The sequence below is a fragment of the Myotis daubentonii genome, chromosome 9, assembly GCF_963259705.1.
Source record: "Myotis daubentonii chromosome 9, mMyoDau2.1, whole genome shotgun sequence".
NCBI lineage: Eukaryota > Metazoa > Chordata > Mammalia > Chiroptera > Vespertilionidae > Myotis > Myotis daubentonii.
Genome location: NC_081848.1, coordinates 65,170,752 through 65,195,747, shown reverse-complemented (window position 1 = coordinate 65,195,747; position 24,996 = coordinate 65,170,752). Strand labels below are relative to the sequence as shown.

The 24,996-nt window shown below is 40.2% G+C and overlaps 1 protein-coding gene across 2 annotated transcripts in view; it reads left to right on the top strand.

Annotated features, from left to right (window-relative positions):
* WT1 (WT1 transcription factor) overlaps positions 1 to 24,996 on the top strand; it is a 43,099-nt gene that overhangs the window by 5,455 nt on the left and 12,648 nt on the right. The window contains exons 2-3 of one of the 2 annotated variants that reach the window (XM_059709209.1): positions 5,818 to 5,895; positions 6,784 to 6,834. In XM_059709209.1, coding sequence (XP_059565192.1) covers positions 5,834 to 5,895; positions 6,784 to 6,834 — 113 coding nt within the window. In that variant the 5' untranslated portion in view covers positions 5,818 to 5,833. The remainder of the gene's footprint in view (positions 1 to 5,817; positions 5,896 to 6,783; positions 6,835 to 24,996) is intronic. The other variant, XM_059709211.1, reaches the window with a different exon arrangement.

The following is a 24,996-nucleotide window of genomic DNA, read 5'->3' as shown; positions in this document are numbered from 1 at the left end:
AGTGATTAATCACAAAAACAATATGTAATTATATATGTGTTTTCCAATGGTCTTAGGCGACCCCTGTGAAAGGGTTGTTCGACCCCAAAGGGGTCGCGACCCACAGGTTGAGAACCGCTGATCTAGAGCATACAGCTATCTGGACCTCCCTTGCCCATTCTCCTTGAGTCCTCTTCCACAGGCCTCATCTGGTTGCTGACCTCCTTGGAACCCCAACCCCCTACTGTGCCCATTGCCCAGCTTGATTCTCACAGCTACTTTGAAAAGTTCTGTGCACTGTATTGAAAAATATTCCCATGCCCACTATTTCTTTCTACATTCTAGTTGTTTCTCTTTCATTTTATTCTTTTATGTGTCATTTGCATATTATTCTTTAGCAATTGTGCTACTAATATAAATGAGAATGTTTCCTTTTGCCCCTTAGCAATTTGGGAAGCAATCATTGATGATTTGACAATTTTTAATTGACTGTTGATGATTCACAAATGGTGAAGTTGACAATGGAGCCTTACCAGTAGATTGTCTTTCATAGGAGATAAATTTTCTTAGCAGCCATAGAGTTTTCTGGGGAATCCAGGTCAGTGAGAAGTTCACAACCCACCATTAGGATAGTTTTATACTTAGACACAGATCAGAGGACAGTTTGTGCCCAATCAATGATCTATCTTTTCACTGGTGTATCCAAGTACACTTTACATGGGGTGCAAATTTCACGTAAGACAACACTGGCATATGTTTTCCACATAGGTAGGCATGAAGGCAGAAAGTCTGGAATGGTTTCCAGGGTGGTTGGTTGGCAGTGTTATCAAAGCCAAGGGCTTGCATTGGACGTGTCTCCAGGGAGAGAGGAAAATCTAGTTTCAAATATTCCTTCAACTTTTGTGCTGACCAAGTGTTTATTAATAGAAGTTGAATCCCCAGTGGGTTTTTCTTTGGTTAACTGGTGAGCTTGAGAGAAATTACAATACCAAGAGATTGACTGTAAAATAATTATTCACCATGGCCTGCTGGGCAGAAATTTCTCAACTGGCAGCCTCCAAGGCGCCTCAGAGGGAAGAACTCAGGAAAAGGGCAGCGGGAAAGTCTGGTTCTTGAGCCTTCGTTATCAGGTACAGGTGAAACCACAGAGGCCTCTCTGTCAGTGTGAGGCAGAGCGATGATAGCAAACACTGGAAACATTAGGAATTCTGATCACGAATGCCAGTTATAGTCGCCATTTTCTTATTCGGCTTTAAAAAATATCATCCTATGGGGAAATTCTTCTACCAAGATGCTACTTTTCAGAGAGGTTGGGAAGGCTGGGTGAAAAAAGGGAAGAGATTAAGGAGTACAAATTGACAAATTGGTAGTTACAGAATAGTCACAGGGATGTAAATTACAGCATAAGGAATATAGTCAATAATATTGTAATAACTATGTCTGGGGCTAGGTGGGTACTAGAAAGAAATACCACAGGAACCACTTTGTAAGGTATATGATTGTCTAACCTCTATGCTGTACACCCGAAAGTAATACAGAATAATATCGAATGTAAACTGTAATGGAGAAAAAAGATGCTACTTTGCCAACTAGCAAACATCTGGCAGAGGTAACTCCAGTCTCAACCAGGTTCAGTGGTTCCATTCCAGTGGTGATAGGTACTTTTCTACCTTGTTCTGTTGAATATAGTAAACACACTTTAAGATGAAAATGTACTTGAATTGCACATGCATTTGAAGAGTGGAGGAGGTTCAGTCCAGATAATAGCTGAGGGTTTTCTTCTTCCTTTCTTTTTGTGCAGAGGTCGAGAACTCAGTAATACTGCAGTCCAGGCCAAAATAAACTCTATATGATCTACTACTGATTTCCTTTTAAGTTCCCCTTTTTGCTAGGACGGACTTCCTTTTATTTTTCTCCAGCTTGCATTAATCCCAGTTATAGAAGTTTTTTTCCTCTCTTTTGCCTCCAACTTCAAACATTTCTTTCATAGGAAACAAGTAACTTAAAAAAAAAAAAGACCCACTTACAAAAATATAAAGGACAGCATGACTTTCAGAATATATTTTGGCAGCCTGCAATTTCAGAGTTCACTTCCGAACAGACAGAGTTAGACCGGGAGCTGAAATGCCTACGTGACCACTGTGGTCGCTCTGAGCCAAACCACCTGCTTATCTGATCTCCTCTGGGAATGAGGCGGTTGACACCTACAGTGGTTATTTAATAATTAGATGCACTATTTGTCAGAAGCTGTATATCTTTGACCAGTGCTGCCTCTTTCTGTGGGTTTTCATAATGAGAGCTGGGTGTTGACCGATTGCCCAAAGAGATCGGAGCCTGAGCATGCCTGGGACCAGTATTTTTAGCTCCAGTTCATATTTTGTCCTCTCCCCAGCAGCAGTTATTGTCATTGCTGTCGTTGACTTCCAGTTGAAAGATTGTGCCAGCCAAGCCTACTGACTGAGCTGCTGGGGACTCCCAGCCAAGAGAAGGCAGGATGTGGTTGAAATTGTGCTGTGATCCTATCGCTGGCCTCAGGAAACCTATTAGTAGCTTGGGGGATTTTCTGAAAGTTCTTCTTCCCATCCCACCTTCTCTCCCCTTCTGAGGATTTGTAAGCTGGGCTATCAGGACCACTAAAATCAAGAAGTTGGGCTTCTACTGGCACACTGTCCTTGGTTAGCTCAAGAGGATGTGTTGGGCATCTTGCATCTTGTCACTTTCTGGAGGTAAAATAGGTTATGATGCCTTCTTATGTATGTTTCTTTCAATTCCAGCCTCTTGTCTATATTATTATTACATTATTATTACTATTATTTAAATGGCAATGAGAGGACAAGGCTCAGAGGCCAAATGATGTCTGAAGCTTTCAAAGGGCTGGGCAGGGTGGAGGTAGGGACATCAGGAAAGTCAGCACTAGGCACTTCTCTGAGCCCAGGTCCTCCTCTGATAAATGGGAATCATAATTATAACTACCACATACCAGTAAAACTGTTGTGAAGAATATTCGAGATGTATGGAAGTGCTGTGCAAAATTTGTTAGGTTAGAAAAATTAAAATATTTTTGTTTGCTTTAATTGTTTTTATTAAATTTATTGGGGTGACATTGGTTAATATGATCATATAGAAACCCATACCTGAAACCTGTATGATCATAAAATTAAAATATTTTATCTGTATAGGCCTCCAAGAGCCATTATTAGAGCTTTATAACATCTCTGCAAAGTTAGATTGATTGAGATTCATATTCCCATTTGACAGATAAGAAAACTGAGGTGCAAAGAACTGAATTGATTTGCTCAATATTCTAAAACTTACAGAGTAACACTGTCCAACAGAAACATAATGCAAGTCAATACATAATTTGAAATTTGTTAGTAGCCAAATAAAAAAAAAACAGTGAGATTAATTTTGAAATATTCTATATAACTCAATATAGTAAAATCTTATTTCAACATGTGGCACTAGCCATATTTCAAGTGCTCAATAGTCACATGTGACTAGTGACTACCATATTGGACAGGGCAATATATTTATTAAGCACCTACTAGGAAGATACCTATATGTAAGACATACCTTGTATTTGAGGTATTGGGGGCCAAGAAAATGTCCCCAAAATATTTTCTCATTGGGGTACTTCCATACAGAGACCCTTAGGAATCTATCGGATTTTAATTCTGTGAGAAAATTCCTAAACAATATTTGGGACTCATTAACACATGTGTGTAAACTTCGTCATTCATCTTGTTTCTCAGCCCTCTTAGAAATTAAGACTTTCTGAGTTTTATGCAGGGATGAAATAATTTTAGAAAGATCATACATCCCTATAGGGCCTAGGAAAATTGTCAGCTGGAGCTCAGTGATTCAACTGGTGAACAATTTTTTAAAAATTAGTGACAAATATATAGAGCTGCCTGGGGAATACAATGCCTGTTGGCTGAGATTAATGGCAAGATTAATAAATGGATTGCTTGATGAAAAGGCGCAGGAGAACAAAAACCAGTAGAGATTGTGGAGGAGGCTGCTTATTAATGAACTGTCAACCCAAAGAAAGTTCAAGAAACTCTCCTGTGTTTAAATGTAGCAGGCTGGCACTTCTAATAAAAATTGGGGTCCTTCAGGAATTAATTACACTGGCCTTACAGCAAGAATTCATGGAATTGAGAAACGTAGTGGCACAGACCAGCACCGGCCGCTGCTGCAAACCGGGAAGCTGCAGGAGAAACTAATCATTTTTTTCTCATTGATATGTAGGATATTGTAGTAGCATAATAGCCAGTCAGACATGGGGATGAATGATGGGGTCCAGACATACACTGACTAATGAAACTACACATACTTTGAGATTGAAGTCACTTCTCATTTCATATGTAAAATTCACTTCTGGACTCTGATTTCCTCCTTATCCTGTGTTATCTTCAAAATAATTTTCAGAGTGATTATATGAGAGGCAGATGTACTCTACCTTGATTTATCAAGCTGTGCCAAGAGAGAGCACAGTATTCATTTATTCTGAGTTGCTGTAATTTCCCAGTTTGGTTGGCCTGACTAAACCTTCTCATAATTAAACTGGTGTTGCCCCTGCCCGATGGATGAAGGCAACTCAAAGGAATGCCATGACAAGACGGAGATTGTCCAGAATTTGCAATCTGATATCGCACATTAGATATTGAAAGCTTCTTACCCTTTGTTCACAGTCTGCCGTGAAGGTGGAGCGAAAGTGTTCTGTAATGTCTGTAATGTGTTTGGACCAAGGGCTCCCAAACAAACCATTCATCTCTTGGGTTTCACATTTCATAATTAACCATTTCAGTTCAGGACTAAATTCATTCTTAATAGAGCTTGGATATTTTAGGAGATGCCTGATGATTGATTCATCTTTTAGTTTTCTAGGAATGAGATAAACAGAAAATGAATGAATTAATGAAACTTAAAAAACCCTGTAATAAAGATGCTTAAAAGAGTCGAACATGCAGGATACTTTGGGGTGTTATTTCAGGGCATGGCTGTGATAGCTCTTCTATAATGCATTTAGAGTAATGTTTAAAAGCACATGTAATAGAGATGTTTATAACAGTTGTATGTGCAAAGTAAAAGGGAGAGAACAATTTTTGATTGGTTTACGTGATAATGTATTTCTCCTTTGGGGTCTTAATGTAAGTGATCAGCCATTGTTTTCCCTCATCCAGCTTTATAAAACTGGGTTGGAGGCTTTTAGAAAAAAGCTCCATTTAACTTGTACCAGGATTAAAAAATTTATAGAAAATGATTCCTTTCGTGGTGCATAGTTCATCCTCTTTCTCTTCCTCGTCACGTCCTTGAGTTTGAGACCATCCATCACCCATCCCTCTGACGTTTTAGGCCCTCATAATCCACATGATACTTATCCTTTTGATTAAAACAACTTAATGGCCTTTTCACGAATAATTAATCTGCTGTCTTTTTACTTTCAGCTCCAGGCTTTTAACTTTAATGTTGAGTTATCCAGCCTGTGTTGCCTTTCAAAGTTTCACTCCCTTTAGCCTCTTCCCTTCCAAGGTTTAATACCTCTTTAGAAACTTCAACATTCACTCTATACTAAGGTTTTTTTAAAGGCTTCCAAATTACTCTCACATCCTTTACTCTCACATCCTTTCTGCTGTGTGAAGTGAATAACTGTGCAAAAGATCAGTGGGGTGAAATGAAAATTATTTCAGACTTGTGGTCTGTCATTCTGGAAAACATGGAGGCTTCCACTGTAAAGGGGAGTTAAAGCTCCATTGCTGTTTCAAGAGACAATGGCACATTCATTTTTAATTTTTTGTAGCGATGCGTTTCTAACTCTGGATGTTTTTCTAACAGTGACAATTTATACCAGATGACCTCCCAGCTTGAATGCATGACCTGGAATCAGATGAACTTGGGAGCCACACTGAAGGGGTAAGGCCTTCTCTATTCTTTAAACAGAAACTTATACCTATTTGAACCATTTTAAAGATGCTTATAAGTTATGAAAAGAGTACATTTTTAGAAGAATAGGCAAGGCTCTTTGTACAATCAAGGTGTTTTCTCCCACCCTCAGTTGGTGGGTTGTGTTCAAGTATTAAATTTTCAGGCATAGACATAGGGGATATTTTTGTCTGGAACGAGGGAGTTGAGAATATTTGGAGAACTTAATATGGCCTTTACTTTTGAATTTTTTAGAGTTCTTCGAAGTTGTGTCCATTCAACCTCATTTAATGTTTATGTTTTGCTAGTGGTATCACAGATGTTAACTACTACTCTAGCTTATCAAAAAATGCTTTGTGTTTGCAAAGTTCAGGATCTAAATTTATATTTGAGAGATGATGATTTGGACAATCCAGACTCAAAGTTCTCAAACCTGGTTGCTTTCAGTTTTCTAGCAAGTCTGGGTTGATAGGCAATTGGATATGACACTCATCAAGCTCCTGCGGTATATCAGGTGATCTTTTAGGTCACCTCACCTAATCTTCCTAACAACAGTATGAGGCCTAGTATTGTTACCCTGTTTTCCAAAGAAGTAAATCAAGCTCAGGTTCCCAAGTTCACTTTGTCTGAAGTGATAGAGCTGAGATTCCAAGCCCAGATCTGATTCCAAAAGCCCAGGTTCTTCCCAGCCTCCCTGTGGGGCCTTTCACCCCACCCTCAGCTCCAGTGGGATTGGGGACTTAGTTCAGCACTCTGGACTAGACAGCTAGCCTCACATCTCTGTGTATTTAGTGACTTCTCATTGGATTCTGGGTTCTGGGAGGCTTTTAGAGCCATGCATGCTCCATTCCCCACCCCCCGCCTCTTCTTCTCTTCTAGAGTTGCTGCTGGGAGCTCCAGCTCAGTGAAATGGACAGAAGGGCAGAGCAAGTGAGTGGAAAATGCGATGATGGCAAATGCATAGGCCTTGTTGATGGTGCCTGGGGGCGATGCAGGAGTTAGGACTGACACTGGGTAATCAGGGTAGCTATCCTTGCACTGGCATGGGAAAAATCTCTCTCCCTTTCTGCGTCCTCTTATTTATCGAGAACATGCTGTGGATGAAAATGGAGGTGGTGACATTTCTCATCAACATACTCCTGGAAAACAATTTTTAGAATGATGCAGTAGGAACCCTTCTCATTTCCTCTTGAATGTTTCATAAAATACTAGATTCGTGGCATTACATATATTCCTGTTAGATCAATCAAATCTTTTGGCCATACTTTACTTGCATTTTCTCCATTTATCTTTAAATCTCTAAGGGAGAACTTAATTTTTACCCCAAGTCTATGACCAGACTTTCTGCAAAGAATTTTTCATTCCAAACATCTGTGCCTTCCCCAGTCCTGTTGCCTGCACCCTGGGAAATTTCTATTACTATATCTTTTGATTTCATTTTCTCTGCTTGAACACCAGAACCGGCCTCCCTCTCCTCATCCTTTTTTTGGGCTCAGTTATTATTTTTTGGATAACCCTTCAATAATCAGCAGAGTTGTTTTTCATCAACTGTTAGATGCCTCTCTCTACTTTCACCCCCAATTTTTCTCTTTTATTCAAATCTCCATTTCCTTTCTCTGGACCCAAAAATAAGAAACTTCCTGTTGATTTGACACCATTCTCTCCCTACCTGCATCCAAGAGGCTGCTGACAATTTCAGCATTCCATCCTCTGCCTACTTTCAACTGTCTTATATTTCTTGGCTTCTTGGTCTCACTCTTTCTTTCTGGATCGCTTCCTATTCTTCACTCAGAATTCAGTAACTCCACAAACTAAATGCCAAGAATAGAAAGAACTTGATTGTGAAGTATGTATGTTACCGTTTAAAAAATATCTGTATGTTGAGTATGTTAGTTTGCTTGTTTTTTTTGTTTGTTCGTTTTTTGCTTAGTTATAAAATTTATAAATAAGGAATCTTGTCATCTATTTGAATCTGGGTCTTTCCATAGTTGAGATAATTCTGATATCTTTGAAGGTCTTTAGACATGTGATATCAGTCACTTGCTGGAGAGTCAGAAGCTATATTGTAACAATGAAGCACAAAATGTGAATAATTTGTTTTTATAAATTGGGCATAAGAAAAAGAAAACACTTAGCAGAACTTTTTTCATTGGTTTGGTGCTTACATGCTGAAAAAGGATTTCTGAAATCCGAATGTATTTCTAGAATACTAACTTCAGAGAGCTGTCTCACAAGGATCAAATGGCCCCAATAGATAGTCCTTCAGAAGAGCCAACTCTTTGGAGAGTACAAGAGGTATACAAGTGTCTAATTGATGAACATCTCTCACACTGGATTTGTCCTTTCCGAACACAGTGATGTCTGCTTGCATTTGTGAATTGAGCATTTATCTAAGGATGGATGTTAACATTGTGGGGCCTTGTGTCAATGGCTTTACATATGTTTGCTCTTTTGATCGCATGACAATCCTAGGTTTATGGTTACGTCCATCTTTCAGGTGAGGAGGCTGGAGAGATTAAGCCACCTAACCAAGTCCACAGATGGAGTAAGTGGCAGGGCCATGTTGGAACCCACCTCTGTCTGACGCCAGATTCTGGATTCTGGGCCCTAGATTAGAATTTCTTGAGCTTTATTTTTTTTTTAAAGCTTTTTATATTGTGACCACAGTAGAATTACCTTTTACACTGAGATCCAATATACACGAGTGTGAGTGCACACACACACTCACACACACCACACAGATTTTCACAAATCAGTACTTACCCTTACACCATGCTGTGCATGCTGATATTTTTATACATACTGATATTTTCTACTTTATTCCATATCATTTTTTGAAATGCTGGTGGTGATGTATAGATTGATTTTAAAGCCACTGATGTGTCATGACCCACAGGTTGCCCCTCTTTTAACTCTTAAAGAGAATGACTCCTTAGCTCTTTCCTCCAAGCCCATGAATATCCCAGAACTGGACTCAACTGAATCTGTTATTCCAGTAGAAAGTTTGGCTTTTTTCTGGGGGGGGGGGGGAAGCGGGGTGGGAGGGGGAGGAGACATAATCTGGGTAGGGGTCATTATTTTCTGTGATACCAAATTTACTTTCTTTGGTCATGATATGCAAACACTGTTAATATGGAAAATACATTTGAGAAGAGATATTTCATAAAGAGAAATAATCGTCTTTTGCTTTAATTCATAACTAGTGTCTTGACACTATTTGAAATCAGTGGTAAGAAAAACCATGGTGACATGGTAGATATACGACAGGAAGACTGGAGGTTTGACTCATGTTTTGGAGAAGAAAGATAGAATTCCCACATGGCTCATAAAAATGAGGCATTATCAATTTTTTATTAAAAGATCATGTACTTCAGGCTAACCCCCACTAAATATTTGTTCATGTCTTCTTTCCTTAAAAATGTTACTTTTATACAAAAAAGAATAGGCTTGTTTCCTCATGTCCTAACAAGTCCACGGAGGCGTCTTTCATTAGACATCAGGGAGCAGTGATGTTCTAATGGGCGGGGCTGGGATTTGAGGGAGAGCGTGGGGAAGATGAGATGAAACCATGATAGAATGGGGAAGGGAGGATATTCTTGCCACTGATTTACTCTTGTCTCTTTTCCCCTCTACTCGTTTTCTAATCTCCCCATGCCCATTGGGATCAGAATTAGTTTTATGACCTCCAACAGGAGACTATTGTATTTCAATTTTAAGTCAAAGAGAAGATACTTTATGAAATCACTCTCTTAACTCTGACCCTTTCCCTCACCCATAAACAAATGAAATTAGATTTTTAAAGTGGGTCACTCAGAGAAAACATTGCCGGGGACCCTTTCTGAGGATCAGTCCACCTTTATGAATAATTCTGTTTATGGTGGCTTGTGTCATCTGCATTTTATTCCTTGAGAAAGACTTTCTGTGTGTTCTTAATGAGGCTGCTGATTTTTTTAAGGCCGCTCACAAGCCTTGGCTACTCTGTCAGCCTCTGTTTTGTCTCTCCTGAAGAAAATATCCTGCAAAGTGGAGAAACACATCAACCTTGACTGTGGTCCAAGTTTTTAAAACAAGGAAGAAGTTATTCTCCAGGGACATGGGCAGGGGGAGTGGGAAATCGAACACAATAGAAATGTTAAAGGAGTGCTGAGCGAAATGAATGTCCCGTTCCTGGCCCAAGAAGCTCCCAGACGGTTGGGAACACACAGTGTTTGACCTGTGGATGCTTGAAAGGAAAAACGAAAGACTCGTGACGAGTGATGTATGGGGCAAACGAGGCTGCGTGGTTGGGTAGGGCCAAGGCTGTCGAATCTGGAGAAAATCCCCGCTAGACGTGGTCTCATCCCCGAGAACCTGTGCCAAGAGAGAGAGCTGTCTTCTCTGGCCGGGAGTTCCAATACGCAGCCCGGCACCTTCCCTCTCGTGAACATAAGGTACTCATCCAAGAGATTTACTTCTTGAAAATACATAGCCTGCTTTCCCAGCGACTCCTGGAGCTTGAGATGCAAAAGCAAAGGTGGAGAGAAGCAGCTCTGTGAATGTCAGCATTCTATTTTTTCATTTCTTAAAAGAATAATTTATGGATTTTTCGAGAGAGAGGATGGGAGAAGAGAGAAACAGCAATGCGAGAGAGAGCACAACATTGTTTGACTGCCTCCTGCCCACTCCCCACCGGAGATGGAGTCCACAACCTGGGTATGTGCATTTTATTCCTTGAAAAAGACTTTCTGTGTGTTCTTGAACCGGCAAGCTTTCTGTGCAACGCCCCACCCACTGAGCCACGCCTGCCTGGGCAATATAGGCATTCTTGAGTGTCCTCCGTCTCCACCCCCAACAAGAAGTTAACTTCTCCTTTTAAATAAATGGTTACATTGACGCCTGCATGCAGACAGTTCTTTGCCTTGCATCGGCCTTGGCTAGGGCCTGTTAGCCATGGTATAGAACAGAGCGTGGGACTCCTGGGCTTGCAGGATGGAGATGGAGACTGATTTAGAAGCTGTGTCCCCTGTTCCTCTCAGAGCGGACCACTTCAGTAGCTTCTTTTCCTTCACTTCTCACTTCCCTGCTGCTACGTTCTCTCCCCTCATTGTTCACCTTTCCCACCCTTTTGTCCTTAGGCATATATTCAATTGATGTATTTAATTTTTAATTGGGTATGAAATATGTGTAGATTATAGAACAGTTAGAAAATATAAATATATAAGGGAAGAAATTAGCACTCCCTCCAGTAGCCCAGTGAAACTACTATTAATATTATGTTGCATATGCTTTTAACCTTTTCCCTGCATACATATACATTTTGTGTCATTTTTGTTTTTATAACAGTTGATGATCTGCTAGGTCTAATTCAGCAAATGCATAATCTACAGGCCATTGCAATGTTCTGTGTTTCAACCTTCACTGACTTTTTGAAACTGCTCTCAATGTCTTAAAAAAATATTTCACTTGAAAAATATTTTGGGCTTTATAGACTTACCATCTCCACACTAACTATTTCATTATATTTTTTACAAAATATGTTTTATTGATTTTTTTACAGAGAGGAAGGGAGAGGGACAGAGAGAAACATCGATCAGCTGCCTCCTGCACGCCCCCCACTAGGGATGTGCCCACAACCCAGGTACATGCCCTTGACCGGAATCGAACCTGGGACCCTTCAGTCCGCAGGCTGACGCTCTATCCACTGAGCCAAACTGGTTAGGGCTAACTATTTCATTTTAAATCACGGAATTATTTTGTCTTGTAAAGGTGAGGAAAAGTGACAGGTTTGTTCAGATCAAGAGGAGAAAGGAGCTCAGCAGGAAAGAGAGAAAGAGAAGGTGGTTATGAACTTAGAAATGAGGAACATGGTGGATTCAGCGCAGGAAGATGAGGTGGGGTTAATGAGGACTCCAATCAGTTGGTAAAGGGGTGTGCACGTGTGTGTTGGAGGGGGAGAGGGTATAGCAAGTGAGTGGAAGGTATCTTACATGAACTAAAGGAGTTTTTGGACCTCTCATGTCTGTGATCTCAACTCAGTCTCTCTGAGACCTTCTACTCACCATTTACCCTCCTCTCTGTTGTCTATCCAAGAAAAAAACCATCACTTCTAGCTGGAAAAACATTGATATAGAAGCTACACTCATAAAAAGTCATCCAAATACATGCTTCTCTGAAATAAGGCTACTGTATATTTTAGTAGGTTTTTTCCCCTGTTAAAAGCAAACAAGTCCATTTATTCTGGCTTTATTTATTTATAACTCTTCATTTTATATGCATAGCCTATGGACAGACAGTAGTGCAGGGAAGGCCTGGGGAGGGGATGGGAGTGGGGTGGGAGGCGAAAAAGGGGACATCTGTAATACTTTCAACAATAAAGATAAATTTTAAAAATAAATAAAATCAAAGCCACAGATGTGGTGTTCTTAAGGCTAAGAGGGTGACTTTATTGAAAATGAAAACAACTTTTTCCCTTTGATTATAGAAGTAACTCAGGCTTATTATTTTTAAAAAATTCAGACAGTACCAAAACATTATAAAGGAGAAAAGAATCTGTTATCTCACCACCCAGAGATAACATTTTAAAACAAATTGGAGTATGTTCTTAACTGTAGAGAAAAAATTCTGGAAACATTTACCAATCTATTAACTATAGTTGCCTCTGGAAAGATTAGAGAGAAAAAGCCTGAAAGAGATGGGTAGAAGAGATCTTAGCAGCAGATAAACGGGACAGCACTTTCATAGAGTTTTGCTGCCAAAGGCAGGAAAGAAGTGGGGTTCTAGCTCAATGAGGATAGAGGGTCATGCTTTATTTTATTTATATTTAAACTTTTTTATATGTTTTTACTGATTTCAGAAAGAGGAAAGAAGAGGGAAAGAGAGAGAGAGATAGAAACATTAATGATGAGAGAGAATAATTGATTGACTGCCTCCTGCATGCCCCCTACTGGGGATCGAGCCCTGACCACAAACTGAACTGTGACCTCCTGGTTCAAGGGTCAGCACCAAATCACTGAGCCACACTGTCCTGGCTCTTTATTTATATTTAGAAAGAAGTACCCTCATATTTGATTTTTGATGAAAATGATCAAGAAGAGGCAAGAAACCCAAAACATAATAACACTGATGATGGGAGGGGATAGAATTGCTGGAATAATGTGCTTGAGAGAGAAGAGGCTCTGTGAGCAAGTGCAGGTTCCTAGTTAGTTAGGAACTGGGATAGTTCATCTAGTAACAATATTGATTTACAAGAATTCTTTGCTTCTAATATTTACTGCACATCTTTTTTCTGTTTTGTATTTTAACTCTGTTAATGTTTTTTTTCTGTCAGAAAAGTTTATTTATATAGTAAATATCAGTTCATGTATCTTTTGTTATGTGTATTTTCACCATTATTGAGATACAGTTGACATATAACATTAAGTAAGCTTAAGATGTAGTGTGATTATTTGAAACACGCATATACTGAAAAATGATTACGACAATAGTGGCTTGTGAAATGATTACCACAATAATGGCTAGTTAATACCTCTATCACTTTATCTAATGCACAGAATGGTGACTAGTTAACAATATCTATTATATACCTGAAAGTTGCTAAGAGAATAAATCTTAAATGTTTTTACCACATGCACAAAAAAAAGGTAATTGTATTATGCATTTTCTATGGCTGCTTTTGAGCAATAATGGCAGAGTAGAGTTTATGTTTTGTAATTTTAAGTTTTTGGTTTTTATATCATGGCTAGAAAGATTTTTCCCCATCCCAATATTTTTAAATAATTTACTTCTTTATTGATATATTTTTAATTTACTTTTTATATTTGAATATTTAATTCATCCTATATTTATTTAATTTATCATTTCTTTTGCTCAGTCTGGCTCTTGTTGCCAAGTATCACGCTGTTTTTTTCTGCTATAATTTTATAGTCTGTTTAAATATCTGATAGTTCCTTAGCATTATACTTGTGTGTTTTTTCCCAAACTATTTCTGGCTACTGTGTCTTGTTTATTCTAAGATGAACTTTAGATTCATTTTGTTAATTTCAAAGAAAGTCTTTGTTAATATTGGCTTATTAATTGCCACAAATGCACTGTACTAATGTGAGGTATTATCTGAGAAGTTTTTCTTTACATCTAAAATCATTCTGAAATAAGTTTATTTTAAAAGTCTTAATTATAATTTTGAATAGATTGCAGCAGGTTTAAAAATTAATTTTGGAGACCATTGACTTTTGAAAAAAATCAATGACATGTTATTTCTCAAAAAAAATGTCAAGTTTTGTTCTATGGCAGATGTCCCTATTTAGAATTTCCTCCGTTTTAATGCCTCTGGCTGCAACATCTCTTTGAGAGTGTGATTCCTTTGGACACATTATAGGTTTTTCTTTGTTTCTTCACCTTGAATTACTACATTATGTTACTAACATCAGTTTGGAGGCTTTGGGGCCTGCAGAAAAGATGACTATGCACACAGCCTTCATACCTACAAGCCTCCATTTCCACTGAGAAGCGGGAGAGATCTCAGTCTTAAGAGCTCTGTGCTTGGTGCTGGGCTTGTAGCGAGGACATTTTAAAATGTAATTGAACATGACTGAGTACATTATTCTGATTCAAGAATGTGTGAGCCAGCTGAGTGGGAGCCTTGGGGAACCCAGGATGAAACAATCCTGTTCCATCTTTGCTGTGTGAAATGCAGGGTTCATCTATTATGTGGATTTGGGACACCCATTCTTGGGGTGGAGCTAACAACTGTCTCTGGCCATAGGGCAAAGCTTCGAGTTAGATAAAATTGGGATTTTGATGAATTAGCACCTCAATGTCAGACCACGTTGTAAGGGGAGATCCAGATGTTTCTTATATAGTCTGATGAGGTGATCTATGAGAACATGAGTTCCTATGTGTGTATGTGTTGAAGTAGGAAGGAAAGTCATGCCTAAAAATATTCTTTCCAATGGTAGGGGCCAGTAAACATTGTGGATTTTTTTGGATTGTGTTTTCCCCAACCTGTTGTGAGAAACTGGATTGAAAATACCTCTTAGCTCTGCTCTGAGTGTGGAAATAAGAGGAAAAAGGTCAGTTGAAGGAGTTTATGTACCGTTTCAATGGTGAGGAAATCTTGATGGTTCATAAGGGCTGATTTATACAAGCATTTTTGACAGGCCATTAACCATTCAGCCTGTGTCCTATTAAATAGTTGCCAATGGCTAGACTGTATGGGACGTGGAGACATATGAGCTGTGACTATAAAAAACTTTCAGAAGAGGAATAAAAAATAGGTTTTAGTAATAATAGCATGGTTGGAACAAGTGGGCATGTTCTAAAAGGTAATACCTTGAAAGGACCAGTATTCATTTACAGGTATTATGTTTTGATGTATTTGCTGAAAAAATAAATCCAGTTACCTTTAGATAATTGTTAGATTACATATTAATCATGACTTTTTCTATTGAAGGTAGCAGAGCCCCCCATTGTAACTGGCATGGGTCAAATGAGGAATTTAGCAGCTTAGTATATTGTGTTTAAAAACTCCATGTCCAGCCCTGGCTGATGTTGTCCAGTGGTTAGAGCATCAGCCTGGGTACCAAAGGGTCTCAGGTTTGATTCCTGGTCAAGGGTGAGTACCTGGGTTGCAGGTTCATCCCCACCCTGGCTGGGGCACGTGGGGGAGGCAACCTATCAATGTGTCTCTCTCTCTATCCCTCCCTCTCTCTCTCCTTTCTACTCTACTCTATTTAAACATCAATGGAGAAATATCCTCCAGTGAGGATTAACAAAAAAACAAAACAAAACAAAACAAAACAAAACACAAAGCCCATGTCTGAATTCAAGGGTTCAGACAGTGTCATTAGAATATTTTCATTGTCTCTTGTCTCTGCTTTGTGCTGGCTGCCTTCTCAGGCAGATTGTCTCTATTGAGGCAAAAATACCTCCAGAAGAAGGCCGCTCTCTGATGGTTTTTCTCCATCAAAAGACTCAGGGAAAGCTCTGATTGGCCTGGATTAGGTCATGTAACTAGAGAATGCAGTGATCTGATTGGCCAGGCCTTACATATGTACTCATCCCTGGAGCCTGAGGGTGGCATTAGAGAGGGGTGGTTCCCTGAGAGGAAAAGAAGTGTTGTGTTAGCAGAGGAAGGTGGGGTGGATGTGGAGTGGTCAAAGCAAGAGATACTCAATAATTTAAAAAGTCAGAGTTAGTGAAAGTGGAGTGAGTCCTCTTTTCTCCAGATATGCTGTGGAGGTGGATGCCATAGAGATGCATGAGACCTGGATAGATAATCAGTGAAGGATGGAGCAGGGGATGGGGGAAGCCTTCTTTCTAAAGCCCATGGGGAAAGTGTTCATCAGAAATTTTAGTATAATAGTTAGCCCAAGCCAGTTTAGTTCAGTGGATAGACCGTCAGCCTGCGTACTGAAGGGTCCCGGGTTTGATTACGGACAAGGGCACATCTTCCCTTGCAGGCTTGATCCTTGGTCCTGGTCAGAGAATGAGCGTGGGAGGCAACCAATGGATGTTTCTCTCTCTGTCTCTCCCCTCTCTCCCTCCCTTCTGGCACTCTATATAAAAACCTATGGAGAAATACCTTCCGGTGAGGATTAACAAAACAAAACAAGGTACAATAGAATAATTACCATCTTGCAATTTTAAATTAAAATTGACAAAATATATTGTTTTTGTTAAAGTAAAAAAATGCATTGTTTTCTTGAGCCCTGAACTGAAATGAAACACCTGAGGGAAGGAGAAAGGTAAACATATTTTAAAGTAAAAATGTAGATTTTTTTTTTTTCTGTAGACTGCACTTCTGGGGAAATTTTATATCTATGAATGATCAGATGATAGGCATTACTTACGTGGTTTCTTTTAACCCAATCAAATGTAAGACGGTTGTTTTATTTTTAGGTTTACATTCTATGTTGGATTAGGGAAAGAAACATCATCTTTTGCCCTCTCCCTTTATATTCTCAGGAGCAGAATAGTCCTTTGGTTTTTAATGTACCACTGATTTGTTATATTCCCACTATAAAGAAGAGAGGGAGAGAGAGACAGAAACATCAATGATGAGAAAGAATCATTGATCTGCTGCCTCCTGCACACCCCCTACTGGGGACCTGAGCCTGCAACCCAGGCATGTGCCCTTGACCAGAATCAAACCAGGGACCCTTCAGTTTGCAGGCCAATGCCCTATCCACTGAGCCAGACGGGCTAGGGCTGGGTTCCTCTTATTGATAGGAAAACTAAGAAGTGGTGGTATGTTTGTCTTCATCTCGAGGCACAATTTCTAAGCATGGTTTTCCATTGCTCATGTCCCTCAAAAGCAGCACATTAGACCGGCTTGCAGCAAAGGGTATTTTCAACACCAAAAGGAATCAGACATTTAAGTGTCTGATATATATGCCTCAGCTCAGTATCAAGAATAGCGTGAGAAGAGGGGTTGATTGGTAAATTTCTTTTTTTTTTTTGAGACACAAGAGTTTGCATTTTTCCCAGGTGCTTTCCTTCAATCTGATGAACTTTGCTGAGGTGAGAAGAAAGAGGTGCAGATGGGGGGGTGCCCACCTGGCCAATGACAAGGGGTGAAGAGAGAAATGGCAGGCCAAGGTTTCCCCTTTTTGAATATTCATATCAAATGCTAATTTTATTAAAAAACACTCCTTGTCCTTCCTTTTTTTTTTTTTTTTTATCTCTTCTGTTGATAAGGGATTTCAGGGCAGCTCTGGTTTTCCTCATCTGTTAAACCTCAATTCCTTTTTATTAATCTTCTTGTGCCTGTGGAATATCAAAATTAATCATTTCTAAAGAAGCTACTCTTCAAACGCTAAGTTTTTTCTGGACCAAACCTCAATGTACAAATTTTTAGCATGAAGAAGGCTCATAATTTGTGTTATATGAGGAACATTTTTCTCTTTTTGCAGACTTTCTAAGGACAAGTGGTTTTGTATTTTAAAGCTGTCTAGGAAAAGCACAGTTTCTCAGGATACATTTTTATGCATTTTAAGCTGTTTTGGAAAATGTACAGTCCACACCCACCGCCAGAGATGGAGTCACCAAGAGTATGCTTCTGCTTAGCTTACTTTCCCAGTTAAGTAGGAAGATTTTTTTAAAAATAAAAATTGTGCTCAGTTTTTAAATTTTTTATGTATGTATGTATGTTTGTATGTATTGCTTTAAGAGAGAGAGAGAGAGGGAAACATCAATTCATTGTTTCATTTATTTGTGCACTCATTGATTGTTTCTAGTATGTGCCCTGACTGGGAATGAACTCACAACCTTGGTGAGTTCCTTGGTGTATCAGGAAGACGCTCTAACCAACTGAGCTACCTGGCCAGGGCTATGCTCAGTTTTGACTGCTCTAACACACATAAGTGGACCATTTCCATCAGTGTGCCTCGCACTTTCTTCATACCAGACAAATATTGAGCCTCAGAACAGAAGATGAAGCATATTAAAGAGCAAATATTTTGAACTTGCCCCTCCTCATTGCTCCCCCTCTTATTCCATTTCCACTACATTTTAAAAACTTCAACTGGCTGAATTTAATTCACACCCCTGGAGAAAAGAGCTTGGAGTCATTCAAATATCATTAGATGGGAACCCAGCATGGGTTACAAAACCAGAATGGTCTCCCTAGTTTTTGAAGGAAGAAGAGCTGAGCTGACCTGCACTCAAACCCTATCTCTACCACTTGCCATCTTTCTGAGTTTGGGTAAATAACTGAGTCTCTCCTTAAACTTCAGTATTATTTGCAGTGAAATGGGGTTTATACCAGTAAGCAATGGTTAACATTAGGTGAGGGCATGCCATGTACCAAACATCGTGCTTTACTTACCTCATTTCATTTGCTCTTGTAAAATAGTGATTGTGGCGGGGAAAGAGAGGGAGAGACTGTTTTTCTAATTTTACATGAGGAAGTTAAGTCATTTGCCTCAGATGATATACCTTCACAACTCCTGGGGTTGTGTTGAAGATAAAAACTATATAAGTTTTATATATCTCAATCATCAGGCTTCAAAGAAGCATACAAGAAATATTTTTGTGATTGTTGGTCACCTATTACATGTAATCATTGATCTGAACATTTTGTTGATATAAGGTTGCTGAGTGATTTTAAAATTTACTTCCCCATAGCTTACCTGTTTGATTTTGAAATAAATCTGTGAAATAGGTTATTAGGTTCATTTTACAGATGGTAAGAGATTCAGATGATTCACCCATGACCACAGAGCAAATAAATGATAGAAGTGGGCCTGGAACACGGGTCTTTAGACGAGGAACCCATGTTCTTGTGGACTAGTCTTTCAGATTAATCTAGAGCAGTGGTTCTCAACCTGTGGGTCGCGACACCTTTGGTGGTCCAACGACCCTTTCACTGGGGTCGCCTAAGACCATCCTGCATATCAGATATTTACATTACGATTCATAACAGTAGCAACATTACAGTTATGAAGTAGCAACGAAAATAATTTTATGGTTGGGGTCACAACATGAGGAACTGTATTTAAAGGGCCAGAAGGTTGAGAACTACTGGTCTAGAGAGAAAGGAACCAGGTTAATTTAGCTCTTTCAGATGTATCTGTAAGAATAAGTCTGGTTTCCTTTGTATGGTGAGTTGAATAATGACCCCCAAAGACATCCAGGACCTAATCCCTAGAACCTGTGAATCTTGCCTTATGTGGCAAAAGGCACTTTGCATGTGTGATTAAGTTAAGGATCTTGAGATAGGAATATCATCCTGGATTATCTTGGTGGTCCCTAAACAAAATGTATCTTTATAAGGGAAGACAGGGAGAGATTTGATTACAGAAGAGCAGTAGGAGATATGACAAAAGAAGCCAGATGTCAAAGTGATGCAAAGAAGGGACCAAGGAATGCAGGTGAGTTCTAGGAGCTGAAGAAAGCAAAGAAAGAGATTCTCCCCTCAGACTCCAGAAGAATATAGGCCTGCCAGCACCTTGACTTTAACATGGTGAGGCTGATTTTAGACTTCTCCTCTCCAGAATTGTAAGATAATAGATTTGTGTTAAGCCACCAAATTTGTGGTAATTTGAATTAGTTGCATAGTGACTATGGTTTTCTATCTGTAATTTCAGTGTGTACACCTACTTTCAAGTAGGCCAGTGAAATGTAGAGGTAAACCACTGGATTTTGCTCTAACACCACCGACCATTCCTGTTGTACAAGTATAGCATCCTTTCAAGTTTTCTAGGGTTTGGAAGGTTCTAATAGTTTTCAAAGAAATCAGGCACAGCCTCGCCTCTACTTTGTTGCCATGTGGGAGGAGACAGCAGAATCAAGATGGAACTTTCCAGTTTGCAGCTTAGACGTCACTGCTCAATCTTTAAAGCAGAGGTTGCAAACTGGTGGTCCTTAGGCGAGAGGATGTTTATATGACCTGACAATGATTCTATAAATTTTCAGTTATTTGCCACAATTGAAAACTCAGGTGATCTCATATAAAAATCCAGATTTCTGTGTTGTTGTTTTTTGAGAATGGAAAGATCTGAAAATACTGGGTTCATAATTATTGACAGTACTTGGCTGATAAAGTGGAGTCCTGGTTACCTCCTTTGGATAGGAAATGGGCGGCCAGTGTGGCTGTCCTCTCCATTTCAGTGCCATCTTGCCTCCAGGGCCGTCTTCATTTATTTTTCTTACTTGCTTGGCTCCTATAGATTTATTGAGTTTGTGGCTCTGCTTTCAAGAAAAATAGAGCCAAATCCATATTCTGATTAGTTTAACAAAGACATAAAATAAATTTGCCCCTGGGCCAATAATCTGGAAATTCATGGAGAATAAGAGAGGTGACAAGAGAGTTAAGACAGGTAAATGTCTTAATTTTCAAGTAGAAGAAAACAACAGCGAATTCTGGAAACTAAAGAGCAGTGAGGTTAGCTTGAATTCTTGGGAAAGTTATTAGGCCAGATCTTTGGGAGCATGTAGAAAGAAAATGATCATTAGGAACTAATGTATTTTAACCACATACAAAACAGTGTTCGGGTCTATTTCTTTTTGTGGTAGAATTACTTGTCTCATAGTGGAAGGCTCCTATTATAATGGGTCTTTATTGAAAAAAGACATTTGATAGTCACTTTTGATGTCCTTGTGGGCAAGACAGGGAATTATGGGCTAAATACTTAAATGAATGATTTGTGCCTAGTTAAACAACAAACCCAACGGGGCTTCTTAAGCATGTTTATCAAGCTGGCAAGTGATTTCTAGTGCAGTGCTCTGTGGCAGGAGGGAGAAGTAGTCCCATTACTCGTAGCCTCCTTTCCCACACCTTCGCCTGCCAGCACCAGACCCCACCAGACCCACCAGCTCTTCTCTGAACCACAGCTGCCCTCATTCCACCTCACTGTGATCCCCCTGATGATGTTGGCCAAGGCGTCATCAAATCCCTTTTCCCTTTCATTCATCTGGACAAGTACCTTACCTGTCAGAGAGACGTTTACTAGGCAATAAAACAGAAAACCATGAACACATTTTTCAAAGCACCAATTTCTTAGCCTAAGAAAGTCCAGCTTTACTCAGGCTTGGGTCACATGCCTCACTGTGCATCGCTCTGGGCTTGCTTTACTTTGCTTCTCATTATCTGCATGTAAAGGTGGATGAAACCATTACATGCATTTCTACCCTAAGGGAGATTTGGGTCTTTCAGTGGCTTGGTCAGTGGATTCACACTTCCTTTTAAACCCTTCTTTCTGATATCAGTTCCATGAATGATAACTCCTTCATCTCTGGGGCATGATGAGTTTTTACCCCACAACTGTCCAGGGCTTTGTGATTCCTTTATGTGGAAGGTGCATGTTTGGTTCCAGAACTCTCTTCATTGGGCTAGTAGCCTCTTGCCCTTTTTGGAAGGCCTCAAGGTCCCAGACTTCTAGAAAGCCTACCCTCACTCCTATTTTATTCATCCACAGCAGAGTAACTGGAAGTTTTTAAAGCTGGTCTCTCTTGGGGTAAAGCTTGGCTTCACTTGGTCATCAAGCTAGCAGCCGGCTCTTAACAGTGGCTGTTGTTGCAATGGCAACCACCACCTTCCTGAGCCTCTGTCTCAGGTTAACTCCTGCTGATGACTTATGCTCTGTTGGACTGGACCCCATACACATGACTAGGTTCTCTATGATGTCTTCCCTCCAGTTTCCCCCTAGGACCTTCTCAAATTCTATTACTTCTATACATATTGTAAATACAATAATTCCCAACAACAGCAGGGAAGATCCTTTTCTCTTATGAAAACACACAAAAGCTGCTTTTCAAATGTAGAGATAACATGAAAGAGGAATGAAAGCAAATGATTGGAAGCCAAATCAAGAGTCAAAAAAATTTCAACAGTGGGGAATGACTTGCTGAAAGAAACAGAATGGAATTTGAAGGATGTATGTGTAGCCCTGAATTGAAGCTTGAAAAAATCGTGTCTTCAAGCTCAAGATTGGAGATACCTGCCTTGCTTGCAGTTCATACTAGGTGGGTGCTGTGGTTGGAGGTATTATTTGGCTGAGGAGGACCACTGTGACCTGAGTGCGAGGAAGATGTGCTCTCAGGTGTGTAAATAGCACTGCTCTGTCCTGATTGAGGGGGGAAGTCGCAGGCCCTGGAAGCCTGTAGGCCTGATGCACTGTACTGTGTGTGACTAGCATGTTGATTTTGAAAAATTTGAAATGGAGCCCCTTTGGGTGAGGCATGTACTCTCCAGTCTTATGCATTGATGTTCCTTTCTTGATTCCAAAGGCTGTGTGTGTGTGTGTGTCCTAACTCCTTTATAGAACTTTTCATCTGGAGTACCCCAAGCCCACACTCTGAGAGACACATAACAAACTGAAGGGGATCAAGAAGAGGAGGATCCACATAGTAAAGGAATTAGATACCATTTCATGTTGCAATAGTTGAGAGAACCACAGTCCTATAGCCTGGAGAGCTGCCTTCAAATACCTGGAGGACTGTCATGTGGAAGAGGAGTTAGATTTGGTCCATCTTGGGGAACATTTATGGACTATGTGCTTTACGTCAGACACTAAGTCGAGAGGATACAGAGAGAAGCAAGTTGGTCTCTGTCTTCAAGGCCAACTTTACCATAGAGCAGAGTAGATAGACAGAGATGCCTGTAAAATAGTAAGACTCACTCTGTGGTTCTTCAAGAGACAGAAATGAGGAGACTGATTTTGGCTTGGTTTAGAAAGGGTTTTCCTAACCATAAAAACGTTCCCAAAATAGAATGGACTGTCTTGAAATAGTTGTCACTATTCACCTGCTGAGGATGAACTAGAGGCGCTATGAATGGGGGTTGGCATAGATCACTTTCCTGCCTCTATTAGTGGATGGTTCCAAGACCACTGACTTGCTTTCCGTTACCTACCTAGAGAGAGCCATCATTGAGCCCACTGGTTGTACTTGGTGTCCTGGGCAGACCACATGGGGAAGAGTGTTGGGTTGCAGGGTTTCCACAGAGTGGAATTGCATTGTGTGTTTGTCTTCTGTAGACACAAGAGCCAATAGGCAAAGCTCAGCTTTTTCTGATTCATGAACCTGGTGGAAGAATGTAGTGGCACATTTGGCAGATAACACTCTTGTTGCTGGTTGCTTCTTTTGTTTGTTGGCTTGCATCGGGCTGTGAGATTCATGTCATTCCCTTTGAATGACATAGCACTTCATTTCCTGGGACAAGTATCCTGAGTGACGTCCATTCCCCATGTCTTCCACCCTCCAGGAACCCAGAAACATCCAGAGATCAACTGCCAAGACAGGAGAGTTCTAATTCTTCCCCTTTGATGGCAGAACTCTAAAATAATTCGTATTCCTGTTGCTTTGTCCCTAGAGATTCCTCAGCCCTGGAAAGTGTGTAAGTCACATTTTGGCTGCAGGCAGGCTAAAGCAGGCAAAGACAGCATCTCTTCACAGCTTTTGAGGCAAAATGTTCTGGCAGCAGCATTCTTGTCCTGTCCGCTTTCTGCTACCCCATCACCATCGTCATCAACTCTCACTTCCCGACTGTCTATGTAATTGTAAGGAACGCAGACATGGTCTCTTTTTCTTGGCAGGCACATTCTAAGGTTCAGAAAGGCAGATACTATCTGGATTTGGCATGTCTTTCCAATTTTTACGTGTTTGACCCTAGTTTAGCTCTTTGGGACATTTCTCTTCAAATATGTCAAAAATCACCTGAAAGATGTGGAAACAAGGTGTATATAGTAGGTTACAGGGCACAAACTGCCACCCACCTCCCCAGACTGCTCTCATTGTTCTGTGCAAAGGAGACAGTCAATCTTTTCTTAAAAGTTTGGAGCCAGAACTACATGTGACACCCCACAGCTGCTGTGGCCACAGGGTACGTGGACATGTCAGGCGTCCTGGCAGACACTCTTGCCTTCCAGGAATTCTCTTCCCTGGGTGAGTGAGAGTTGAGCCAGCCCCAGACTTTCCCCATACCTTCAGATGGAGTGGGCTCATCAGCCAAGCCACCTGCCTCCTGCCCCCTGGACCCTTGGAATCTCCAGAGTAACCGTCAGGGGGTGGAGGTTCTCAGCCCTGACAGCCAGTTAATTACACTTGGAGGCTTAAAAAAAATGCTGGTGCATGGACCCCATTCTGCAGAGGTAATTTTTTAAAAGCAGCTTTACAGGTTTCATATATCATACAGCTCACTCATTTGGAGCATACGACTCAAGAGTTTTAGTATATTCGGACTTGTGTGACTAGTACCCCAGTTTTAGGACATTTTCAGCAGTCAGTTTTCATTTCTCTCCAGCTTCCCCAGCCCTAGGCAACCAGCCACCGAAATCTACTTTCTGTCACCATAATTCTGCCTATGTCTGGACACTTTGTATAAATGGAGTCACACAGTAGGTGGTCCTTTGTGAGTGGCCTCTTTCACTTAGTACGGTGTTTTCAAGGTTTGTCCACATTATCAGGTGTCAGTGTTTTCTTCCTGTTTATTGCCAAATAACATTCCATTTTATGAAGGTACTGCATTTTGTTTCCTCATCAGCTGATAGACTTTTGGGTTGATTCCACTTTTTAGCCAGGATGAATAAATGCTGCTCAAAAACAATGTGCACAGGTTTTTGTGTAAACATATGATTCATCTCTCCTGGGAACATACCTGAACGTGGACTTGCCGGC